Genomic DNA, 26,759 nt, shown 5'->3' on the forward strand with positions numbered 1-26,759 from the left:
TAGACTATGGAATGTGTAGAAAGATGTTTCCATAGCAGCAAGATCATAGAAGTCCTTTTTTAAGGATTCAAAAATTGATTAGAATTGATAATGAAATAACTTGCAGTGGAAAATGTGGTTCCTAACTAGATAATGAATTCTGACAGAATTCTGCGTTTTAACTGTCCTTATCCTAACTCAGAATATTTGCTATTCCACATTTTTGTTTGCACAGTAATAGTCACAGGACACATGCAATTAAGCCAGCTGTTTCTGAGGAAAAAATAACTGACCTTGACGCTAATCATCCCAGTGTAACAGAGTATCTGAGTCAGCTGCATGGTTAAGTGAGGCATCATGGGCACTGTGGTAGGTTAAAGGTCTTTGGGACAAACGCACCCAGCTGAACATCAGAGGGAGATTCTCAAGAGCAGCAGGTGGCAAGGAGATGCTTCTAGGACAGAGGAGATCCTACAGACAGAAATGCTTTATCCAAATAGTTTGAAATGTCCATTTGAGTAAATTCTTATATGACTAGCTGTAAAGACTTTGCCGACTTCAGATAAATCAGAACCACAGACTGAAGAAGTAATTTAAAATAATGTAGCAGTGTTAGTGTTGAAGCGGTATATATTCACAGTATATTTTCTGTTCTGCACAAAGACCCATGTATGCCCAGCTTTACATATCCAGCTTCCATTATTTATTTCCTGCTGTTATGGAAAAAAAATTAACTGTCTTTTTCTACTGTTTTGTTTTTTGCTATTTTGTTTAGATTTTGTTGTGTTTTGTGGGTTTGGGGTTTTGGTTGGTTTTTTTGGTTTGTGGTTTTGGGGTTTCGTTGTTTCTTTTTGTTTTTGGTTTTTTTAAATTTTAACAAAGTTGCAGAATTTGTATAGCTTAACTTGATGAAAAAAGACTTAATTTCTCTGTTTGGATTTCCCATTCTGGTTCATAGCAGGACCACACAGTTTTACACCAGCATAGCTGAGCCACAGATACCCTTGTGAGTCAGAAGACATAGGAAGAGACTGGGAGTGCTTCAGGTGGCAAGGGGTTGTTTTTCTTCTGGTTGTAGTTTGCAACTATGTAGGAGTAGGAATCTTTAATTGGAAAATAGAAAAATCATGGAGAACAGACCTGGCCCATAAGAACATCAACACTATCTTTAAGTGCCCATGTTTTGTTTCATCTTCTCATCAGATCCCAGATCATGATTTCCTGGACGATCTTCACAACTCCACAGATGACATACAGGTGTCTCTCTCTGAGCCCACAAATAGATTTTCCATGACAGAAAGGTCCTCATAATGCCCTGAGTAACACTGCAAGGGCACCTGATAGTGATGCTTTGTGCCACCTTCTCTAAGCCTCCTCATATTTTTGCCTCTGCTCAATGTGATGTGTCACTAAGGGATGCAAAAGATGCATTTGCCTGTGTGTAAAGTAGGTTACTCCCCTTTGTGAGAGCCACGTTGTGGATGCACATGCAGAGCACTGGTGGTCACAGACAATGAGGAGTAGCTGATAATGATACAAACCTGAACTAATTTGGCTAGACTTGGATGTCATTAACCAGATCAAAGTTTATCTCCTATTAGATAGCTTAAAAAAGACTTGAGCCGGTGGATTTTTCCTTCTTCCTCTATTCTGAAAGGACACTGACATAAGTTAAGGATAATCAAATACCCTGGACTGTTCCAGGAAAGCCTGGAGTACAGTGTATAGGCAAAAGAGAGAAAAAGGACAGTCTTAGAGCACACACAGTGGTAATGCTGGTGCAAGATGTGAAACCAATATAAGGCCACAAGCAAGGGAGTAGAGATGGGTTATTTCAGTCATCAGTAAAGCTTGATTTCAAACATTCTTTTTATTAAATACATGGAATTCTGACTAACTAGGACTGTAATTTTGGGAGTTTCTCTAAGGTGAAACAGTTGGAACAGATACAAATGCTTGACATGGTGACTAGTCTCCCTCCTGTGCCTGTATCACTGCTAAAAAGAAATCCTGAAAGGAAACACTAAAATGAATCTTGATGAACTGCTAAATGAAATGTGCAAGATAACTTACTGTAACTTATTCATGAAACTGCCTTGGTTTTCCCATTTTGGTAACAGATATAAAACTTTACAATATGCAGTACAAGTTGTTAATATTTTCATCCTTGTAAGCTGAAAATGCAATCTTGCTGTGTTAAACAGACTGTTTGTTAGGGAGTGGTAGCAAATAATACTGTCTGTATAAACAGCTGTTCCACAGAAGATGCTCTGAAGGTAGATACTTGGCTGTTTAAAACATTGATGGATGAAATGTACTGCCATTTGCAAATTCCAGTTCTAAAAAAACCTGCAATCTTCTATAATTCAGTTCAAAGTCCTGATACTGAACAAACAAATGCTGTGCCAGGCACTTGATATCTTAATTTCCTGCTGCTGAATAGTCCCTGCCAGAATCACTGCAGAGTCATTAAAAGCACATGTACTACCCCTGGAGTGGCTCTTGTAGTGCTAGTGGTATTGAATAGACTTCCACTGTCTCTGGAGTACCTGGAAGCCTATACTATACATTCACTGTGGCTGGTGTAATGTCTCTTAAATTAGTAGAAATATTTATTAATTAAATGAGATTATGTAGGTTTATACCATAAGGAGAAAGTCTCTTAGATGGAAAAGAAATTAAATAACTGAAGTTTTTCTTCCTTCCAGAAAAAAAGTACATTCCAGAGACAGTTTGTTCAGTGGCAAGATGAGAGGAAGATTCAGCCAAAACCTAGTATTCCCCAAAGACATATTCCTAAACAGTGTGAGACAGGCAGTGGAGAAGATTTTCCCATAAGAGTTAATGGAACTGAGTCAGCAGAAGCGTGTAAACACATACATTACACACTACTCAAAGGACAGGGCCAATGACACCTGAAAGTGTGTTGGGATTGTCACATGGAGGACACACAGTGTTTTCAGAGCCGACTGCTGGCCTGAAAGATCTTCTCACTGTCTTGAGGACACCCAGAGCCCCGCTGACAGTGCTCGCTAGGACCTTGCCCGCCACCCTCGTCCCGCACGGCGGCGTTTCCTCATCCCCTGCCCGGGCTGCAGCCGGGTCAGCCCCGGCTGAGGGCTGGCAGTGAGGGCAGCTGGCGGAGGGCGGCACTGGCGGAGCGCGGCACGGGGCGCTGCGCCAGTCAAAAGGCTGATGGGCAAAACACCCGGCCCCGCGAAATTAAACGAGTCGTTCCTGAGCGAGAAGGGCGCACCACCTTCGCCTGCGAGTAGCTGGGGGGTCAGGGGCTCAGCTCCAGGTGAATGCTGCGCCATCGGAGGGAAGGGCATTTGGGAGAGCAGAGGGGTCCCCCCTCGCCAGGACCGCGGGGTTTCTGCATTGTAGACAGCAGAGCACTGGACTTACTTATTAACAGCAGCCAGCAGTATGCATGCATTATCACCATCAGTTGAGATGTTTGGTTTCCTCCAGAAGACTCTGGTTTCCAGCGCTGCATTTTCTTTCCCTCCTGTCGCATGTACAGCCTTTGCTTCCATGTCCTGGTGTATGCCAAGCACTTCTACTATCCTTCAGCTGGCAGATCTCAGCAGACTGACAGTGCTCTGCAGTCAGCAGGCCAGTAGCCAGGGACTTAGTGGTGACCAATTCAGACACCACGATGGGGGTAGCAAGCAGACACTGCCCAGTGGAGCCTGAAACTTTTGGGCATAGCCCCTGGGACTAGTGGCACTGGCAGCTAGTTAGGGCACGCAGACCTAACAGAGCCTCAGGCTGATGGCCGTGCTGGTGGCTCAGCTGAGCACAGCCGCTGAGCACAGCCCAGTGTGGGGGCTGGACTGGAAGAGGTCACATTACAGCCCACTGACGCTGCCCCCTGGCTAGAGCCACCCTTCGCTGTGCTACCATAATGGCCAACATGGGGTAAGCCACCTCCTCTCTCTCTCTCCCTCCTTCAGCACCCTCAGCCCCTTGTGCCCGGTGAGAAAGGAACCCATCTTACTGTCTTTCAAGATTCCTGAGACTGAAGGGCAGAGGTGAATTAGTTTTATACCAGAATTCAACTGCCTCACCTCATCAATATCTGCAAGTATCTGAAAGGAGGGTGCCAAGAGCATGGATTCAGGCCCTTCTCAGTGATACCAAGCAATAGGCCAAGAGGCAAAGGGCAGAAACTGATGAACAGGAATTCCCACTTAAATATGAGGAAGAACTTTTTTACTGTGCAGTTGACTGCACACTGGAACAGGCTGCCCAAAGAGGCTGTGGAGACTCCCTCACTGGAGATACTCAAGAACCATCTGGACACAATTCTGTGTAATGTGCTTTAGAACGACCCTGCTTGAGCAGGGAGGTTGGACCAGATGACCCAGTGTGGTCCCTTCCAACCTGACCATTCTGTGATTCTGTGAACTGCGACGAAAGCAATACAGATGTGACCTTCTCAATGCAGGTCATAAGCAATTTTAAACAAGCACAGGCTTTAAAAAGTTGTAAACTTTTGGGCTGCTAAGTTAATTAAGAAATAAATCCTAAGCCTTGCAACCTTCTCATCTTGCTCAGAAGAATGAACGATCCAGATTTGGGGCAATTTTTTGGCCACTATGAATAAACATTTTTAAGATGTTGGTCCACCTGGCTTTGCAGATGCTGTCACATGAAGCTGCAGCCCATGCATGTACTCGGGCACTTACAAAGTGGAGGCATGCATCCTTTTACCACTGAGTTTAAATCTTTACCAGCCAAATGGAAGGAAGGGGAAATGACTGGCTGCAGGAATGTAGGGGGTAGGGGAAGAGAGACAGCACGTAAGCATGCATGTGTGCAAGCACACCTTTGCACAAGAAGAAAACCTGTTTATCACTCAGTATGGCTGTGCAGCCTAACTCAGTGCCATACAGAGGTGTGAGAACTTGTGTAAGTAATAAACTAAGGAAAGAAAAGAAAAAATTGAGATACTAATTTACCAGGTGAAATTAAAGCCCTGTTAAACTGACTACATTGCTTCTACTTCTAAGCCAGCTTAGTAAATTCTGCATAGCACTTCTAGCACAGATCTGCAGTGTGACATGTGCTCTACCCACCTTTTCCATGGGGTATGTCTACAAACAACTATGTGGGGAAAAAAATCAGTTCAGGTGTTCTACATTGGTCCAGAGAAGCAGAAGTAAAGAAAACACCTGGAACCTAAGTGTGTTCTTGGGAAGGAATTAGTTTAATCGACACCTTCTTAATCAGAGTGAGTTATTTCTTCTATAAAAATCTCACATTTTATCAATATTACTTATACTGCATCAGAAAAACAACGACTAAAAATCTAAAACAGCATTGCAGTTATATATGAAAGGCCACTATTGTGCTAGTATGGGTTTCCCCTCACAGTTTAGAATTCAGCTGTGAAAGCATCTTCTCGAGCTTTATTGCTAGAGCCATGTTTCCTTTAATCCTTAATTTTCCGGACATGAAGGCCAGAGTTGGCTTTAATTTACCTAAAAAGAAGAAACGGAATTATCAGAATATGAAAGGAATTGGAGAAAGCCTGTGCACAGGAAAACATAATGCCACAGTGAAACCTCAGCTGCTACATTGCTACCAAGTCGTCCTGGTAAAAGCAGTGACACAGGAAACACTGCTCAGAGATGCGCAGAGCAGAGGCCCAACACATTGACTGGATTCTTTCTGAAGCTAGCCTGGCTGCTAAAATGTCAGTAGCTGGTTAATAAAAGCAGGGCAAGCTTTTGCACTCTTCCTGCTCACAGGACATGAGAGTGCAGAAAAATCCAAGCAGTTCTTGCCTACCCGTTCCCTTGAGCCACAAGAAGCCGAAAGCTCCTCCAATCCCAGATCACAAAGCCAGAAGCAGCAGAGGCTTTTCTGGGCACCGGTACCTGCGTCCCCTGACAAAGGCCTTTGTCCCTCACCTGTGAACATTTTCACAAAGTCGGCACTCGACATGCTCATAACCACGTCAGCTGTCACAGGAGGCTTTCCGAAGCCAGCGCTCCCACCCTTGGTCTTCAGGTCAATATACCAAGTGCCTCCACCATCACCTGGACGAGAGCGAAGTGAGCTGAGAAGGCAGCAAAGAGCGCGGTGCCCTCCCTCTCTGTTGCCCCCGCCGGACGGCCGCAGCCGTGCGCCTTCGGAGCGCTTCCATGGCAGTCCGCACGCCGGCGGATGCTCTGCAAGAAGCCACCTCTTGTCCCCCGTGACGCCCCGAGCACCACATGCTGGGGACGTGGCCAGGAGAGCCCAGAGGCTGCGCTTGGCTCACAGAGCTGGTGGCAGCTGGCGCTCCTCCCGTGGCCCCGAGAGCGCCCTGTCTGTGGCCACAGCACCCCGGGGCGGGCGGCAGCGCCGGGACAGAGGCTCCGCGTGCGGCACGAGGGGCAGCAGCTCCCGGCGCCTGCCCAAGGGGGCCCAGAGAAGGAGCATCCCACAGAGGGCAAGAGGAGCTGCTCTGCTTGGGACCGGCCTCCAAAGGCTTCTGTTTGAACATACCCAGTGCCTTTTGCCAGGCAAGGCTGCACAAGCGATGCTCTTACCAGATAACTCAAACTGAAAGACACCTTGAGTACTTCTCACATACTCTTCAGTCATTGCCCCTTGAATAACTCTGAATGTCTCTGCAACAGGACCCGATGGCTCGGCTGCAGCGGATTCTGTCTTAACCTTGGCTCCATCTGCTCCTTCCTGCTGAGATCTGCTTAATTTCTTCTCCTCTTGGGCAGCACCTATGAGAAAGATTATTTTTCTCTTTCAAATGCAAACCACTTTAAAAATGAATGTAAAAACATGAACAGAGAACTCCATTTGCAAAGCTTTAAGCTTCAAAGTAGGGAAAATGATTTTTTTACCATTTCAGTATTAACACTGATAAAGGATGCTTTCTCCACCTGGGAATCTGAATAGGTGTACATCACTAAATGTAATTCTGCAATAAATTTTGATTCCTGATAGATCAAAAGAAAAGTGAAAATATAACCACGATGCTTACACAACAGTTTTCTGACATAATCTATACACTACTCCTGACAACATTAAGAAAAAAAATCAGTGTCTTTAATAACCATCGCTTTCATCCCAAAATACTTCTGTCAAGTCTATCTTGTAAAGAACATGCATATTTTCATAAATTCTTCTGCAAAGGCTTCTAAGGTGGAAATCAATTTACTGCTTTGATCAATGGTTTACTTTACCCCAGTGAACACGCACATTTAACAACAAAGGACAGCTTTTGCAATTAACAAAGCAAATCAAGTTGAACAGTCCTAAAAATGCTGTTGAAAGTCTCCTAGGTGTCTTCAGTATCAAAAAATGCTTAGGTCTCTTCTGTGAGTCCCTACAAAATAACCTGCACTGGGAGCCCAGGGAACTAACACCATCCATCCCTGGCAGAATGGCCCTAGGGTGATGCTCAAGGGGTATTTTCAACAGAAAGGAACACTTCCAACTTTGCCTCCTCTGTCCTTGCCTTATCCCTATTTTGGCACTCATATAAAACCTGTTCTGGAGAGCATTCTTAGTTGCTCTCCAACTTGACACACTACAATTCTCTCCTGGAAGAGGGGACCCTGGGGTAGAAGCATGGCCTAGGCACGGGGTCTCCCTGCCCTCTGGTCACATGTACCCTAATCCTGTTCCCCACTGGTTATTTTGTGTTCCCCAGCCAGGGGAGGACCCTGGTTGTCCCGTGATTGCTGAGTTCTTCGGCAGTCCCCGGGCCAGGTGGCTGGAAAATAAAGATTTCTGAAACTTCTATCAAGAAACGCTCCCTATTTCTTTCCATGGGCCCTGCTGTCTAATGCATGTTGCAGGAGACCCCACTGCAACAACTGGTAGAGAATGCGGGCAACGTAACGATTCCCTGAAGACAGTGACTATGAAACAATCAAGATTTTGAAGATTCCCAAAAATTCATGAGTAAAGAAACTCCCTGGATTTTCTTTTCTTGCTTTTGTTTTGCTGTTCCATCTCTAAACTATGGAGGAACTGTGGAAAGACTCATGACTGTCCGAGCCACAAACGGACATTTATCTTAAACTTGAAAAGATTCTTGAACAACGGTATGTAAATTTTAGCTTAATTCAGGCTCAAAAAGAACTGAAACATTTCCTTTCATAGTTGTTTAAGAACTTTTTCTACGTTTCTTGGGACTAGATTCTTACCAAAGACTTTTGGAAGAATGTTTGGACACTCAGTTAATTTCTGAGTCAACATATATGCCAAGGGAAGAATATTTCTGTGAATATTATCTAATTACGGAGACTGTTGAACAATATCAGCTGTGTCTCTGCGAAGGGAAACGTCCCTTTCCTATCCCGGCAGTGGACAATGGAGTCCACCGTGGGGCCACGTGGTCGAACGGCGCGCGCGTTACAGTGAGCTCCTCCGCTACCGCCCAGCCCAGGCCGTGTGCACCGAGCGCTCTGCGAGCAGCAGTGAGGCAATTCCCGCGCATGGGCGGGCCAGCGCGAGCTGCGGTGTCGGCAGCGGAGAGAGGCGCAGCGGGAGCGGCGCGATGGAGCGGACCCGGCGGTGCCTGCCTGGCCCTGCGCAGCGCGTGATGGTGCGAGCCCCGTAAATGCCTGGTCGAGAAAAGCGGAGCGCGGGCGGCACCAGGCAGTGGCAGCGCAGCTGTTGCCAGAACTGGAGGCAGCAGCAGCAGCAGCGCGCAAGGAGCTGAGCGGCGCGGCCCGGCCCGGCCCGCGCAGTCCTGAACGCGACCCTGAGAAGTTGAGAGTCTGCGGCGAGAGCGCGCAGACACGGGCAGCCCTGGCAACTCCAGCAGCTCCAGCGAGACGGAAAAAAGAAAAAATTATCGTAGCTAAGGTTTTAGGAATAGTAAAATGGTATAATGTTAAACAAAATTATGGTTTTATAACGAGATGTGACAACCCGGAAGACATATTCGTTCATCGTACTGCCATTATGAAGAATAAGCCCAAAAAATATATTCCAATCTTAGGAGATGGAGAAGTGGTAGAGTTTAAGACTATACAAGGAAGGAAAGGCCTGCAAGCAGCAAATGTTACCGGGCCTGGTGGTGTTTCTGTGAAAGGCAGTATATACGCTGCAAGTCGTAGTCACGTCAGACAATATCCCCATTATAAGCAACCCATACAGTCTCTGTTTCTCAATCTACCTTTCCCTTTTATCCCATATCCTGTTATCCCCAGTGTATTCCTAATCCATTCTTTCACTCATGGTTTCCCTCACAAAACCATGCCTTTACCAATCCGTTGCCCAAAAATTCCTTTCCAATGGTGAGTGGGGGATGACAAGGGGAGGGAGAAAGAATTACCTACTGTTGTTTAAAGTTCCAACAGGTACAAGTAGAAGAAACCCTCTCCTGCCTCACTTTCCCCACAAAGCATGTTCAGAGAGTCCTGTCTCCCTCCTGCCAGCCCTAAAATGTTCCAGAGAAAAAATCTGTTTGGACATTTAGAGAATCAAGAGGGTGGCTTGTTTTCTTTTGAAACTGTTCTTGTTATCTTATGTTTCTCCAGTTGTTTCCAATGTTAAGTTTTAAACCTCTTTTAGTTAAAATAAAAGGGTGAGGTATTGGGGTTCCTCCCCCCTGCCATGGGGTCCTGGGAGAGGGGACCCTGGGGTAGAGGCACGGGGGTCTCCCTGCTCTCTGGTCACATGTACCCTAATCCTGTTCCCCATTGGTTATTTTGTGTTCCCCAGCCACGGGAGGATCCTGGTTGTCCAGTGATTCCAGAGTCTTAGGGCAGTCCCCGGCCATGTGGCTGGAAAATAAAGATCTCTGAAACTTCTATCAAGAAACGCTCCCTATTTCTTTCCACGGGCCTCGCTGTCTAATGCATGTTGCAGGAGACCCCACTGCAACAACATTTCATCCAAGAGTTATTTTAATTGTGTAAATTGTGCACATTTCATCTAAGAAACCATGGAGGCTTTATGTCATATTCTTTTGTACAAATTAGCAAGGCAAAGGAGATATTCCTGCAAAATACGCAGTTTGAAGTCAAATTTCTTTTTCCAGCAATATTTACCTGTGACCTCCCTACTACCACAATTCAGATGTTTAAAAAAGAATTTTTCAAAATAATGTATTGACTTTACACCATGAAAGTCCTGCAGGAGAGACTATTTTCTCCCCAGTTTTAAGTACACAGTCACTTCCATAAATTCTCCAAATGAGAAAAGGGTTTTTGCTAAATAGCTTGAGTCCAAATTCATAGGAGAAAAATGAAAAACAGAGGGTATTCATTATTGTGAAGTGAAATTCATTATGGAAATTATGGACTTGTATACACAGTGCTTTCCCTACCGTATCTTTCTTGCTTCATAGCTGTAGTGTCAGTTTCAACATCTAAGAAGAAGTCAGGCATCAGAGGGTGACCTACGAAGGAGGAAAAATATAATAGTAAATCCAAGTAAAGTTGCACAGCAGGAATCCATTCCATCTGAAACTACAGTCAAGTAGTACCGTACTTCAGTTTATAAGTAAATAAACTACAAGTTGCAGGAAAAACATAGCATGAAATAACATGTTTAGAGTTTTGTTCATTTAAAATCTGACTGAGAAGGCTTTTAAGGTTGCAGTGAAGAACATCAGAGAAAAAAAAGTTAAAAATCTATGAGCTGTTAAATAGTAATACATACACCTACAATGCAGGTAGGTTTTCTTTTCATTAAAGAAGTTCTTGATTTAATTTAATAGGCATTTAATTATTAAACTCCCAGTGGATCCATATGGGCTTTCCAGTAAGACATGTTCTCAAAGCTGAGGCAAACCAACTTCTTTTACAAACTAATTTAAGAGCCCTTGGAAACAAAACTGTATTAATATTCTCCATATGTCCTCCCCGCCTTCCTGAATTTAATTCTCACCTTAAAGATCTCTTTTACCTGGTGCAATTGCATAAACATCAAAATCCTTAACTCCTTCTTCTCTCAGCAGAACTTCATCAATAATGAAGTTTCCAGTGAAAGTTTTTGGTTTTGTCAAAATGCAATATGCAGCATCTGCCAGGATGTCCGTTTTCCTGCACTGTTTTTCTATTCCAGCTCCTCCCAGCATATCCATAGCAGCTGTATGTATGGCTAGAAAGTTTGAAGGGTATGAAAACAAAGCTTTAACACTGATGATATGGAATTCTCATTTCTTTCGTAAGTAAACAGACTTTATTTTCCTTTCAGGCAAAAGGAAATTCTAGGAAGACAAAAGCTGTGAAATACTACCAATCATACTACCAATTCTTTACAATCAACAATAAAAACCCAGGATACTATTACAGGAATCAAAAAGGCCAGAACATTTTATGACATTCACATCCCTCTATTTATTTATCATCCCACCTGGATTTCTGTGGGGTATGCCCAGCCCCTGCCCTGGAGGGATCTCTGCTGAGATAAGAGATTTTGCAATCGCCCAGCAGGACTCCCTGGAAAGGCAACCACTTCTTTGGTCATGGCAAGAAAAGACAAGCCCACAATCCTTTAGGAGACCCTATGCAGATCCTTCATAACCCATTGGTCCCCACCCATCCCCTGTATCCCTATAAAAGCAAGCCCTCTGCCCCTGTGCAGAGAGGGTTCTCGTCCCTGGCTCTCCCCTTCGCCAGAGGGGACCCACAATAAAGCTCCCTTCGTGCAGAACCAGCCACACGAGCCTCTCGTCTCTCTCTCTGGTCTGGCTTGGCCTGGAGGCTGCCCTGCAGAGCTGAGCTGGAATCACGAGCTGATATCACTAAAGAGCTGACAGTCTCTGCAAGGGCCCTCCTGCCAGCAGCTGAGGGAAGGTGATTCCTTTCGGGACCATCTCCCCAGACCGGTCACCTCTTCCTGGGTCAGAGCTACTGACCCCTCCACCAGCTGTAATAGATTTCCACCAAGTTATTCAGCCCATGAAAAACTAACAGGACAACTGTCTTCCTCAAAGTGGATGTATGACACATCAGTTATAAAGAGGCATTTGCTTTGGTGATTATCACACTGAAAGTTGATGCTCAATTTTAGTCTTTTGATAACTCCCATGAGCTACTAAGGTGTTTCTCCTAAGTTAATGAGAAACCAAATAACATAACCTCACATAACTTGTTCAATATTTCACAGAAAGGCTGTGTTAGACCTAAGAATAAAATCCACATCTCCTTGGCTTCTGATTCTTTTATTAAGCAGTTCTATTACTTCTGTGCCATTCCAGTAGTCTTCTTTATGTTTCTCCCACGGAAGCTACTAACATTGTGGCATGTTGCTGTCTAAGCCTGTGATCTGCTCTTCCAAGCTGAGGTATCCATTCCATTTTTTTCATCCTATTCCACAGAAAGGCTGTCTGGTTGTAGCTTTTGACATTTGCCATCTTACTGTTTTTCCATCATATGTTCTGCTTCATTAGTTTTTCCCATCTGCTGTTTAAAACTCAGTGCTCTATCCCCAAGTTTTGAGACAGATTCACAAACCCTTTCCTACATATGGGGCCAGAAGATCAGGGAGGCAGAAGGATAAACCAAATTTTTGTCCTCCTTTCAGTGCTTCCATTCCACGCAAAGTAATTTTGATACAGAAATGATCCCAACATTCCTTAAATAGCAAATAAACAGGCACTGTGCAGGACACACATATCTTAGCAGGATCATTCACCTTTCAAAGTAGGTACTGGGAAAAAGGACAGAAGTCTTCAGCACTGGCCTGAGAGCTCCTGTCCAAGTGTCTTCTACAAGAGTGCCCAAGTGTGTAGATGTCCTTGTTGACTTCATTACTTTAGTCTTCTGTGATGAGAATTACTGTCTAGGTTTCATTTACCTTTAAGCAACCTCAGCTTCTTTTTTTTTTTCAAACTGAGTGAACGGCTATAAATACACATCAAACTAAAAAGTGACAAATAGATATACTGTACATGCATGTAGGTCTACCTACGTCTTTTTCTCATCTTTAAAAAAGTCAATAAATTTGCCTTTTTTTGGTCTTCTAAAATGGTATCTGCCCTGCAAGATTTTTTTTTTTTTAATAACTACCAACAGTTCAGAGAATATTTCTCTCAAACACCATGATGAAATTGATTGAGTTATGTTGATGTTAATATATTTATTCTAAGGATTCATTAAGCTGCTCACTTTTTGTGGCCCACAGGTCTGCCACTTCTCTGTTACTGGTAACTATTATTTTTCTGAGCACAATCAGCCTATTTGCATAGATTGAAGCAAAAAGGTTTCAAACAGCACTGCCTCATAGTCTGGCTGTACATTGTTACATTAATTTCATATAAAGTGATGTGGGTTTGCCTCTAATGCACATGAAGAGACTTCCAGTTCTGTCCCAGGACACCTCAATTATTCCTCTGCACTCTTAGTGATGGGATTGCCCCTTGCCCTTTTGATAGACATCCTCTTTCACTTTTAGATAAATGGAGAACTCTGGCATCTTATTACCAACATACCTTCACATGTTTAAAGAACCAGGTTAATGAACAGATCTGGCATCCATACTAACACTGAGGGTAAACATATTTGTATGAGATGATAGTGGACTTTTAAATCAGGAACTCTGCAATTGTATTTCAGACACTGTGGAAGTCTGTAACACTATCCGTCTAGATGACCACAATAAAGAAGTTAACTTTCTCACTTTTGGAAGATAAACCTTTCAAAAGCATATTTTTTTGTACTGGAGAATTCACATATTAGGATCTTCTTTTATACTTGATGTCACATCAGTTTTCATGGAGGGATTACCGAATGAGCAGGCATGATTTCTGCAAATAAAAAGCTCTGCTTGTATACCTTTGGTTTTATAGAAAGCCTAATTACTTTTTAAAATTTCTTTGCAGCATCTCACAGAGAGAAATCTTTATTTAAAAAAGCATTTATTAGAATATCTACTGTTTTCATCTGTAAAAGGCATTTTCCTGCACTTCCAAGCCTCATGTTTTGCAGGATCCAGTGGGGAACAAGTATTAGCTGCACTCTGTAACCAGTACCAGCTCCCACAGTGTTCTCCTCTTACTTTAGCAGGTATGGGTATGTTACCAAGGACAAGGCAGCACTGTAATGCTCAAGAGAAAGATACAACTTTATTTAGTTTGGGTTTCCCACTTCCCCACATAAGAATGTCAGATTTGGTAGAAGTTTTATTAATACAATTATAGACATTCTTTAATACCAGACCACATCTGAGACACTGGTACTACTACTGATATTTGGAGTCCTGCAGCCTAAGCTGAAACTAGAAAGAAATAATGTATTCAACTATACAATGTAAGACTTAATGTAACTTCTGCTTATAAAGTTAGCCACCCCTCTGAAAAAATTTCCATTGTGAGTGGGTGGAGAAATTCTCCCAGGTTCTTCTTTTCCCTTGCCATGAAAAAAAAAAGGAGGTCAAATTATTCACGTGAGTGGGGGAAAACACCACATTGCAAAATAAATACCTAGTATAACCAGCTGGTCTCTGCAGAAAAAAAATCTTTAGCTTTTAACAGGACCCATAAAGCCACTGACTCATTTCCCCAATAGTAGTGGATGTTTTTGCCAGCACATCCAGAGCTGCGAGGGATGCACATAATGTGTCTATGCAGCATAGCATGTCTATGCATGCATTTACAAGACACAGGTAATCTTGTAACAGCCTTTCCATGAAAAAAGTAAGTCAAATTGGTTGTCTGCAGTTTCATACCATATCTCTATCAGAACGAGACACTCTGGATTAATTCCTTTACTGTCCCTAACTCTCACAGGCAATATACATTGTTAAATCAATCAGTGACAAAAAACCACACAATGATAGGTAAAAGGTCACCCTCTGTTAATGAGAAACCAAGTTACTCCCACATACTGGATTCCGAGGAGATATAAAACCCATTTAGCAGTGCCATTTTAAAGACAAAACGGGGGGAAGGGTGGGGTCTAGGGAGCTAAAGACCAAGAATCAGGTTTCTTGGTTCTATTGCAGATGACATAGACCCTGGGAAATCTCCACTGAAAATGTTTTGAGGTTTTCCTGCGGCACTCAAAAAGCAAGTATGCAGAAACAAGTGCATATTTCTTTTAACTGCCTCAGAAATAAAAAAATACAACACACACTTGAAACCTGAAAGGTGGACTTTGACTCCACCAGAAGGCAATCCAGATTCTGAAGTTATGCATGTAGTTGCCTTCAGTACGTCACAGAAGAAGACCTTACTCTCTTCACCATAGTACAGGTTTTGTGATGATGTAATTATCATGAATGATATAATTATAATTTTAGAAGTCAATCTCTTACCAAAATATTTCTATGGGTAGAATGCACAGAGTGAGCAGAATTATGAGGCATCCATTTACTAGAAGAATTTAAGATGCAAGCATCCAGACCAATGAAAAAGGACCAAGTCTGTCAGGCACACCAACCCAACTGTTCAACTGATGATCACCTACAGCACTTAAGCTAAGAAATTTGGCTGATTTTGTCTGAAATAGTTAAGTTTTTCTTGTATTTCTCACTTTAGAGAAAGTAGATCAGAGAGTTCCAGTTCCCATTAGAGTTTAAAAGGGACCTGCAGCTCCTAACAGGAAAACACTGAAAACTGTCTGTGTACAAACACTTCTTAAACTGGATCACCATCCTCAGAAGAGGATCTTGGTTCATATTTTTATCTCCTCTTCCTTCTTCCTTGCACTAGTTAAGGAAATAAACACAATGACTGGGCTTACACCACTAAAGGGCAGGATTACCCTCTGTCTGGTATTGATTTTAACAACAGTATGATTTCTGCCACAGATGTATTTGGGGAGGAGAGACCAGCCTCCTTGGCAAACAGCTGGCCAAACCTCAAACAGCAGCTCTTATCCTCAATGACCCAGAGAAAACAAATTGAAGCTAATAGAACATGGGAGCATTGAGCCATTTTTCTTCCAGAGAGCTCTTTAATTTCCTGTAATTTGCAATCAGATGGTTCTGTGAACAACTCTTCACAGAATTGCACTGTGCCAAAACTTCTAGGAATAGGCCTTTTAAAAATTATTTCCGCATGTACAGAGGTATCTATCTTGTCAGTAAACTCTCGCAATTTAACTAGCAAGGAATTCTAAATAGTACTACATACACAGATGTTCAATTCCCACTCATGAAAGCACAATAATATTTTTGTGATTCTGTCCAAACCAAAACAATGGGTGCATCAGAAAAAGCCTAGGCAAGCCAAACACTATACATATGCTTCAACCAACTGTGTGGTTTCAAACTAGCTGAACATGAGTTTAGATCAAAGTGGCAATAGTCTAGTGACAACTAGGAATGAAAACCAGAACCCATGCAGGATGAAAAAAGAATATATAAAAGAACTGCTCAGTCACCTGAAGCTATTCCAGAAGAAGTCTGAAGTATACTTAATGTCAAGTAAAACAAGCTTTAGCAGACAAAACACAGAAAGTCAGTATTTTAGTAATATTAAAAAAAAAAAAAAATCACCTGTTTTAGGCCATAAGGCATTGACAGCAACTTCTCCTCTAAATTCTTCTGCCATTCCCAAGACACACATGGACATCCCATATTTAGAAATAGTATAAGCTAAGACAACAAGTGCAAAAGAATAGAAGTTTACACTCTATGTAAAATGTAATTTTAATAATGAAAGGAAGATAAAACAGGTAATTGGTTCACATGGAAAATTCAGGGCTTTCAGACAGAACAGTACCTTCCTAGAGTCCCTTCGATCTCCCACCCCTGTCAGATACAAACTGTACTCTGATGTCTTTTCATTGCAAAGAAAATGAAAGCTACACATGTTTTGCCAAAAATAACTTAAGCCTAGCTGCATGGTGATTTTGTCATGTTTTTATAAACAGAACACTGACAAGAGTGATCAATTTTTTTCAAGATGCCTAAGGCATACTAGCTGTTAAGGACCAAACTAGCATCCTACAGAAAACAAAAGGGTGGGACACAGGAATTCTAAATCCTTGTTACTTTGAGAAGGGAAACTTTTTTGGGGAAAGAACTGGAACTTGCTGGAGTTTAACACGACAAGTGTCCAAAATAGAAAGTTTTTTCTGCAGTTTTAAAATGAGCAACACTAACTTCAAGATTACATTGGAGTTCTTTTCCCACCTCAAAGTAATTTCCATATTAAAAGACAACATTGAGCTTTATCCATAGTAAAAAAAGTGAAGCTGAATCAGTAAGAAAAGAAATTTTGGATTTCAGTCTCTATTTGGAGAAAAAAATATTATGTAACCCTAAAAATTCCCATAGAAAAGCACAGACTTACCCTAAAACCAAAAAGGATGGATGATGCCATGAAACCTGCCCTACATTTTCCCACAAAACAACTTCTTGTAGGTCAGGTACAAAATGCTCTGAGGAGCCATTAGTGCCACTCTGTATATAGTGCTAAAGATACATGATCTGTCATTCTGCTCAGGCACTACTGCACACTTTACCAGGTACTTACATGTTTCTCACAACAACAAAGGCTCTGAATGCTACTCACCACAATGATTTTTGAACCACATGGGATTCAGATTCATAGGTGGGCTAAGGTTCAGGATATGGGGGTTCCTACTCTTCCTCAAGTGGGGAAGGCATGCTTTAGACCTGAAAGATAGATTCAGACATATCAGTGTCCTATTTTATGGAACATCAATAACTACAGTAAAAACAATACTAGTAGACCAGTATTTTCATAGAGAGCCCAAGACAAACCCTCTCCTCATATCAAATATTTAAATGATATAAAGAACAAAACAAAATCTGTCCCAGATCACTTATCTCAGGCCTAGTATTCATTCCTGCAAACTGAACCACATTCTCCAACCAGTGCATCAGCTTTGACTAAAGCTAGTTTTCCAGATACTCAGAAACCATTATCTCCTTGTAATACTGCTGGTAGGGGCAACAAAACACTACAAGGCAACAACCAAAATTAACAGTGAAGAGCATCATTTAGTCATAAAAATATTCTCTTCTGATCCCATACCTATTTCTTCTTTAAAACCATGTTGAAGAAATAATACTGCATAGCAGAATACTATTATAAATATTTCGAAGAAAACTGAAAAGCTATTCTCCGCTGAGAGAATTCTACTTTGAATTTACACATCTCTGTAAATCAGAGCTTTTACTTTACAGAAATTGTCTTTTGACTTCACTTCTAGAACTAGGGTACATGTTTGTATTTGATCTCTGCTTGAGAATTTTTAATCAAGCTTCACAAGGTGAAAACATCACCACACTAGTGATCAACTATTCACCTATTCCAACAGGACCTATGCATACTCTCAGCTACAAAGGGAACAACTTCAACACCTTCAATAGCAAAATCACCACAGTAGTAAAGTAAATAATTTACCACCTGCTTAACCATCCTAGGGTCTCAGCTCTTTTCAACGGCAGTTCACTAACAGATGTCTCAATTTCTTAATGCATAGGAACCAAGAAACCTAGCTGCCATTATTGAAACTTGGTGGGATGAATCCCATGACTCGACTGCATCCACTGATTGCTAGAGCCTACTCAGAAGGGACAGGGGAAGAAGGAGAGATGGAGGCGTTGCCCCCTGCATCAAGAGGCGGATTGAGTGTGACGAGCCATCTCTGAAGAACAACCTGTGAACTGAAGATCAACAACAATGAGCAGGTAAAAGCCTGTGGGTAAGAAACAGAGACTGAGGCAACAAAGGGAGTCTTGTTGGTGTTGGTGTCACTAAAGGTCCCTGACCAAGGGTAGCCTATTGATGAGACCTGCTTGCTCCAGCTATAGGAAGGATCACACTTGCAGGCTCTTGTCCTGCTGGGAGATTTCAGCCACCCCGATATCTGCTGGAAAAGTAGCAGAGAAAGCTGTAGGCAATCCCAGAGATTCCAGGAATGCATGGAGCATAACTCCTTAATCCAGGTAATAACCCTAACAAAAGGGACACCATACAGGACCTGATGGTCACAACCCTAAGTGAGCTAATCAGGGACACCATGATGGGAGGCAGCCTGGGCTGCAGAGATCATGCACTGGTGGAGCTCACAGCCCAGAGGGAAATGGGTCAGGCAAAGAGCAAAGTCAGGGCCCTGAGCTTCAGAAGAGCAAAATTCCAGTTCTTCAAGGAACTAGTCAACAGGAATCCTTGCAACACTGCCCTCAGAAACAAGGGAGCAGAACAGAACTGACAGATCTTTAAGGACGCCTCCCACAGAGCACAAGAGCTAGTCATCCAATGGCACAAGAAATTAGCAAGGAAGGTAAGAGACTGGCATGGATGAGTACAGAACTGCTGGTCAAACTAAAGGACAAGAAACAAATGCATAGCCAGTGGAAGCAGAGACAAGTATCCCAAGAAGAATATATGGGCACAGGCTGGTTGTGTAGGTTTGGGGTGAGGAAAGCCAAAGTGAAGCTGGAGCTGAACTTCACGAGGGATGCAAAGAATAACAAGAAGGGCTTCTACAGGTGTGTCACTCAGAAAAGGAAGACAGAGGAGGTGTACTGACACACATCCTGGGATAAGCAAGGCTGGAAAACTGGTGACAAGTGATGACAAGAAGGCTGAGGGACTCAAAACTTATTTTGCCTCAGTCTTCTCTTCCCACACCTCTTAAGTGGATGGACAGCAGGATGGGGATTGGGGGAGCAAAGTGCTTCCTATTTTAAGTGAAGATCAGGTCTCTGACATCTGAGGAGCCTGAAGATAGTCAGTCCATGGGGCCTGATCAGATGCATCTCACAGTTCTGAGGGAATTGGCTGATGTAGTTATCAAGCCACTCTCCATATCTGAAAAACTATGGAATCAGGTGAAGACCCAGGTGTCTGGAAAAGGGGAAACATTGTAATAATGTTTAAAAAGGGTGGACAGGAGAACCCTGGGAACGACCAACCTGTCAGCCTCACCTCTGTGCCTGGGAAGATCATGGAACAGATCCGCCTAGAATCAGGAGGTGATCCTAGGACAGCGAGGCGATTTGGGACAGTCAGAGGGTCTTCAACAAGGGCAAGTCCTCCCTGACCAACCATAAGGCCTTCTATGATGCAAGGACTACATCAGTGGACAAGAGAAGGGCTACAGGTGTCACTTAGTCTGTATAGCTTTAGAGAAGGATCCTCATAACACCCTTCTCTCTAAACTGCAGTGAGATTTGACGGGCAGACTGTTCAGTGGATAAGGAATTGGCTGGACAGTGCCATCCAGAGGGTAGTGGTCAATGGCTCAGAGTCCTGATGGACATCAGTGACAAGAGGTGTCCCTCAGGGGTTGGTATTGGGACCAGTGCTATTCAATGCCTGTATCAATGACACAGATGAAGGGATCAAGTGCAGCCTCAGCAAATTTGCAGATGATCCCAAGCTGAGTGGTGCTGCTGACACACCTGAAGTTCAGAACTGCCATCCAGAGGGACCTGGACAAGTTTGAGAAGTGGGCCCATGGGAATCTCACGAGGTTAAACAAGACCAGGTGCAAGGTGCTGCACCTGGATCAGGAAACTCCCAGTACCAGCAAAGGCTGGGGATGAACAGATGGAGGGCAGCCCTTTGAGAAGGATTTGGGAGTGCTGGTGGGTGAGAGGCTGGACATGACCCAGCCATGTGCACTCACAGCTCAGAAAGCCAAACGTGTCCTGGGCTGCATCCAAAGCAGCGTGGGCAGCAGGGGAGGGAGGGGATTCTGCCCCTCTGTTCTGCTCTGGTGAGACCCCACCTGGAACACTGCATCCAGCTCTGGGGTCCCAGCACAGGAAGGACATTGGACTTTTGAGACAACTCTAGAGGAGGCCACCAAGATGATTAGAGGGATGGAGCAGCTCTCCTGCAAGGACAGGCTGAGAGTTATTCTGCCTGGAGAGGAGCAAGCTCTGGGGTCACCTTACTGCAGCCTTCCAGTACCCAAAAGGGCTACAAGAAGGTGGGAGAGGGACTTTTCACAAGGGTGTGGAGTGAGAGAACACGGGGAGATGGCTTTAAACTGAAAGAGAGTGGGTTGAGATTAAATATTAGGAAGAAATTCTTTACTCTGAAAGTGGTAAGGCAGTGGAACAGGTGGCCTAAGAAATTGTAGATTCCCCATCCATTGAAGTGTTCAAGGCCAGGCTGGATGGGATTTGAGCAACCTGGTCTATGGGAGATGTCTCTGCCCATGGCAGGGGGCTTGGAAGTAGACGATGTTTTACGGTCTCTTCTAGCCCAATGCATTCCATGATTCAAAAATTCCATGATTCAACAATTCCACGATTCTATGTCAACAGGTATACTCTGTCAGATGGGACATCTTCCCTACCACCACCTTTACACAGGCAAAAAATCCACACCATTTTAAGCTACTGCAATTTTTTGAACATTAAACTGAAAGTAGGTCTCTACAAATTACAATCAGAATCAACACACAAAGCAAGGAGAAAGGGTGAAAATCCTTCACTAGGTTTTCTCAATTGAGAATTACAAAAGTAATGACAAAGACCACTCCCTTGAGAAGCACTGATTTTTCTTATGCTCTTCCACTTGGAGCACACAGAATCTGATTTTTAATCTTTTCAAGGCAGAATAGGACCAAACATACACTTGAGAATTCTCCATTAATTTGGAATAGCAAGATGTAACATCAAGAAAATCACTGTTGCTCTTGGGTGGTGAGGAGAAGATGGAACTTGCCACAGCAATACAACTGAATCCATTCAGCGATTTACCAAGAGCTGGCAACCAGACTGATTCTCTCACAAAGGAGAATGACAAACACTATTCTAGACTGGAGGACTGGACTAGATGACCTTTAAAGGTCCCTTCCAACCCAAACTATTCAATGATTCTGTGGTAATACTTTGATACAGAACGTTCTGATCACACCAAGCAACATCTGAATTTAGAGAATCTGCATCATCCTAGGGTCTTTTATTTAAACCCTGTGATAACCAGAGTCTTCATTTTAAGACGGTACTTTAAATGACATCCTGTAAATGTAAAGATGATTCAACCTACTAAATCCACCTCCAAAAATGTGCAAAATAAGGACCCCGGGAATTGTGAAATCAAATATTGGTATGTTAATTTAAATAAATAATAGAGTTGATAAACTGAAAGTAGGTGAAGAACACTTTGGATCATTAAGTTATATCTTTAACACTTCTCTTTTAACTACAGTGAGTTAAATAGCATCTCTAAAGATGAGAAAGACGCTTTTGAGAAAGAAACTGACAAATAAGATACTGACTTGATGTAGGCATAAATTTAGTCATTTTGGTTGAAATGAAAGAGCATCAGCATTTAACAAAGCCAAGCTGGGGCTTCATTTGAAACAAAGTAGTTTTTTCTCCTTCACACATAGAGGGGCTTGTGAACATTTAATGACTGCAGTAATAAGGTTCCTGTTCACTCCAACTTGCAAATAATTCTTGGAAACATTAGTTTATATGAGTTGACCAATAACTGACCAATTTCCTGTGAGCACGTGCAGAATATCTGCACTTAAATTCTAGGGCAGCAAGACAGCTACAGAATTTCTCAGAAAAGCTGAAATAACACCATACATTCTGTTACAATTGCTTTGCTTCCTTCTCTCAGCACTTACGTGAGATAGGTTCCTCGTACATTGACATCCATCATAAGATTGACTTTCTTCGTTGCTGTTTCCAAAGTGCCCGTCAAAGAGATGGCGCTTGCATTATTCACCAAAATATCAATCCCTGGTTTTAAAGTAAGCCATTTCACATTAGCATTTGAAGACAAAATTCATAGGGCAGGCTGTTCTTTTTTCTTTTTGTTTGAACAACCTGCCCATTAATGTCTCCCCTACACCTTAACTTACCTCCAAAAGTCTTCACAGCTTTCTCCACGGCATTAATGATTTGCTGCTCTTCCCTCACATTAACAATGCAAGGCAAGGCCTTTCCTCCAGCTGCTTCAACTGCATAATTAAAAATTTAAACATTTAAAAATTTACTCTCAGATGGGACTAGTATGAAGCTTCTGAGAATCTCTCAGGCAGTGACATGCTTCAAGAAGCCACTGAAAATCACACTCTCAAATTGTGACCTTTTCACATGTTGTATGAAGAACAGGGAAGCCAAAACCAAATCTTAACACTGCGAATGTTTATTTCATGTATCTCAAGTAGAGTAGCATTTTTACATTTATATACACAGACCCATCTTCCTTACAGTAACATTACAGCATTCCTGGGAGGCAAGAGAAACACTAAGATTATTTTAGTAAATGTGAACTGAACTAAGACAGTCTATGCATTTTTCCACTCAGATATGATAATTAAGCAAGGGTATACATCCAGCCCAGCACCTTCATTTGTTACAACTTACTTTCTTCAGCAGCAGTGTAGATAGTCCCTGGAAGAGTAGGATGGGGCTCAGCTGTCTTGGCAGCTATCACAATGTTGGCACCATCCTTGGCAGCTTTCAAAGCAATGGCCTTGCCAATGCCTCGGCTCGCACCTGTGATGAAGAGAGTGCATCCTGCCAGTTTCCTAAAGGTGAAGGGGGAAGTGGAGGGTAAAGAAGAGGAGAATAAAGCAGAAGCTGTTAATAATTTGACTTTTTTCAGACTCTAAGGGCAAATGTAATTTGCACAGTCTCCCAACCTTTTACTAAGAAAACAGCCTGGGAACACAAAAGGGATGACTACAGCTACAGAAAAGTACCACTGAGGTACCACACCCCAAGTCTGCAAACACTATAAAGGAAGAAGGTTACACAGGTCACCCAGTTACATTTCTCCCTTTTTGTAAAAAGACCCAACACACTGATTTACAACAGAGCTGCTATGTTCTGCAACAATGGAAAAGGAGTAATTTGTAAAAACAAAGTGCCAGTTTCTAACAAGACACACCTACGCAGGATCTCTGTAACCTATTAATCACAGTGCTCTAAACACAAAAAACTGATGTCTCAATGTGGTACAAAGTACCGAGTCTGGAACCACAATGCCATGCGCAAATGCCAAAACCTTTATTTTCAGAAATAGCAATTTTTCTCTTATATCTTCTACCCTCAACACCTTCCCAGTAACTGCATGTAGTCCAATGGGTCCTCCAAATAAACAGGTCCAATCGACTTAGAGAAACTAACATGTTTTAGAGCCTAAGAAGGATGTCTGGCCAACACAATATCACTGAATTTTTGAAAAGAGAAATATCAACTCCACAAAAACATTCAATGATAAAGCCTTTTAGACAACAGGCTTTTCAAATGTAGGAGTGCATGTTTCAGTGCTGTGCATAAAGCTCATGTTGCTTTTTGTAACACTGTGGCAAAACCCAAGAGGTTCAGGTTTTTAACTTCAGTTGAAGAATTAATATATACTATGTGCAACAGTGACTTCACCTTTTTGCTCGCACCACAAATGTCATAAAAGTTTATGCTCTGAGCTTCCATTAGTTTTCCTTTCAGACTGGGCCAAACTTTGTATTGTTTCTCCCCCACCTGTTTCAGATGTGGCTTTTTCCCCTCTAACCTTAGAACATCCATCTCATAAACCCTCTCTAGGAGGATGTTTTGCTTTCAGATGGCAGAAAATTGTAATGGGGCAGAAAGGGGGAGTGATCTCCCCCTGCAGAGGCAGGGCTAGGCATCTACAGGATCTCAGAAAGTCAATCATGTCCTGAAGGTGCCATTTCAAACAGCTTTTATCTACAAAATTGAGTCTCAGAAAGGCACAGGAAGAAAAATACTCTAAACAGAACAGTGAACCGCAGAAACCTAATGCCATGAGTTTAGTCACATGCACATTACACTGTGACTGGAATACATAGTCAAAGTGTAAAACTCAGTAAAGTAAGGCCAGAATCTAGTTTCTACCTTCAGCCAACCAATATGAGGTCAGCAGAATTCACCTTAGTCATGGAAGACCTAAATGGGGTCCAGCGAGAGGCAGCTCTGGAGGAAAGAGCAGCAGAGAAAAGCTGATGGGGCTGTAAGCCCTGCCTGGGGCTGGAGTGGTCTACTCAGGAAAACAAGCAGGTGTACCGGGAGACTAGCAGGGCTATGCAGGGAACTTGTGACTCAGCTCCCAAGAAAGGATACAGGGAGTGGGAGCAAAGACAGGCCACAAAGAAGGAATTAGAAACATTACCAGGGCATGTTGGGGTGGTGTCAGGAAAACCAAAGTTCACCTGCAGCAGAAGCTTGTGAAGGGCATCAAGAGCTCAGAGACTTCTGCTACACTGGTAGTAAAAGCAGGCCCTTTGCTCAATGGAGTGGGTGAATGCAAATCTTTCAACACCATCACAATATTTTTGCTTCATATTTAAGACATGATGCTATGATCTGGATGCGTACGCAACCTGACAGGTAAAAAAACTGGTTGGTTGGTCAGGCTCAGAGGATGGAGATTAGTTAGTCATGTTTGGAAGACTAAGGATTTATTTCTTAATTCACTTAACAGCCCAGTAGTTTAAAGTTTATAAAGCATGTGCCTGTCTAAAATTTCTTATGACCTGTATTGTGAAGGTCACATCTGCATCACTGCCAGGAGAGTTGAATTCTGCTAATAAGACAGAAAACATCAAATTCACGTCTGTGCCCTATGGTCTTGGGAATCTTCATTAAGATTGGTTCCTTTCCCACCACAGATGACTGCCAATAAAGACCTTCAGGTCACATCAGGGACACTTTTTACAGCTTACACAGACACTAGGAATTTAATAATCCTGTTTATAACACACAGGAACAAATAATAACTTATCTTCCCAGCTGTCAGCAGTACTGGCTGCTGAAAAGCCAAAAGGCAGAAGAACACTTCTAAATTAAGATCCTATACCAGATGAAAATTTGACTGCCAGGTAAGACAGTACTAAAATACTATAATACTATATAACAACAACAATAATAACAGAAATAGCAATAACAACAACAGCAATAGTAGTAATAATAATAAGTAATTATACTTTATATAAATGTTCTATACAAAATTACTGATAAACTGCCTGATTTACATTAAAGTCCTCCAATAACTGTTTCCCTTGCAAAAGGCGCTGTTCAAGTCCACGACACGCCCCGAACTGCTCGTCCCGGGTCTCTGGTGCTGCCCGGGGCCCCTCGGCCGGCCCGACCCCGCAGGCCCGCGGGGACACGCGTGTCCTCCGCTACAGCCCCTCGCTTTCGGCCGGCTGCGGGTCCCGCACACCCCGCAAGGAGACAGCGCTCGGGGGCAGCGAGACAGCGCTCAGGGGTGTCCAGCGAACCCCGCGGCGGCTGCCGGCCGCAGCCCGCCCGCCCCGAGAGCCCCTGGGCAGCGCGCAGCCCCGGCGGCCGCGGCGGGGGCACCTTACCGGTGTTGGGCAGCATGGCGGCGCGGGGCGGCGAGGGGAGGCCGGGCCGGGCCCGCTCCGCTGCGCAGCCGCCGCGGCCGCTCGGGGCGGGGTAGGGGCAGCTCCGGGGCAGCTCCCGGGCCGCTCCGGGGCCGCTGCTGCCGCCGTTCTGCCCCGAGGAGCGAAGGTGGCGGGCTCGGGGGTTGCGAGCCAGCCCGAGACTGGAAAAAGGCGTACGCGGGATGAAGGGTGGAAGTGGGACGCTTCCTGCATCCTTTCGTTCTCCGCCGGATGCGTGAAATTTTGCTTTGGTCTCTTGCCACTCGCACTCAAATCACTGGAGCTTTGCCTCCATTTCATCTGCCGGAGTGCTGTGTCCTGTTCGAGTCTCCTCAGGACAGGAGAGACAAGGAGCTACTGGAGTTAGTCAAGTGGAGGAGCACAGAGATTATCTGGGGCCTGGAGCATCTCTGTCATGAGGACAGACTGCAGGAGCTGGGCCTGTTCAGTCTAAAGAAGATGGGATCTCCTTAATGCATATAAATATCTCTTAAGTTGGATGCCAAGACCATGGTGCTAGAATCTTTTCAGTGGTGC

At 43.4% G+C, this 26,759-nt stretch overlaps 1 protein-coding gene across 2 annotated transcripts; it reads right to left on the minus strand.

Moving 5' to 3' along the window:
• Positions 1-5,171: 5,171 nt before the first annotated feature.
• On the minus strand, positions 5,172-26,254 carry HSDL2 (hydroxysteroid dehydrogenase like 2). Of its 2 annotated transcripts, none has more exons than XM_039567344.1 (11): positions 26,184-26,254; positions 23,218-23,382; positions 22,710-22,808; positions 22,473-22,587; positions 17,420-17,523; positions 16,399-16,497; positions 10,861-11,055; positions 10,280-10,351; positions 6,525-6,713; positions 5,901-6,029; positions 5,172-5,468 (listed from the first exon to the last, which is right to left on the minus strand). In XM_039567344.1, the coding sequence occupies exons 1-11, from the start codon at positions 26,197-26,199 to the stop codon at positions 5,356-5,358; spliced, it is 1,296 nt and encodes a 431-aa protein (XP_039423278.1). In that variant the 5' UTR covers positions 26,200-26,254; the 3' UTR covers positions 5,172-5,355. The 2 variants fall into 2 exon arrangements, with proteins under 2 accessions (XP_039423278.1, XP_039423279.1); XM_039567345.1 differs by lacking the exon at positions 26,184-26,254 and adding an exon at positions 25,848-26,074 and having other exon boundaries at positions 23,218-23,381.
• Positions 26,255-26,759: the final 505 nt, after the last annotated feature.

The sequence above is a fragment of the Corvus cornix genome, chromosome Z (assembly GCF_000738735.6).
Source record: "Corvus cornix cornix isolate S_Up_H32 chromosome Z, ASM73873v5, whole genome shotgun sequence".
Taxonomy (NCBI): Eukaryota; Metazoa; Chordata; class Aves; order Passeriformes; family Corvidae; genus Corvus; species Corvus cornix.

Coding starts and splice junctions, on each gene's coding strand:
- HSDL2 (XM_039567344.1), bottom strand. Junction 11,056..16,398: donor TGCCTTATGGCCTAAAACAG/GTGATTTTTTTT, acceptor CAAACTTTCTAG/CCATACATACAGCTGCTATG. Junction 5,469..5,900: donor CTTTGTGAAAATGTTCACAG/GTGAGGGACAAA, acceptor TCTTCTTTTTAG/GTAAATTAAAGCCAACTCTG.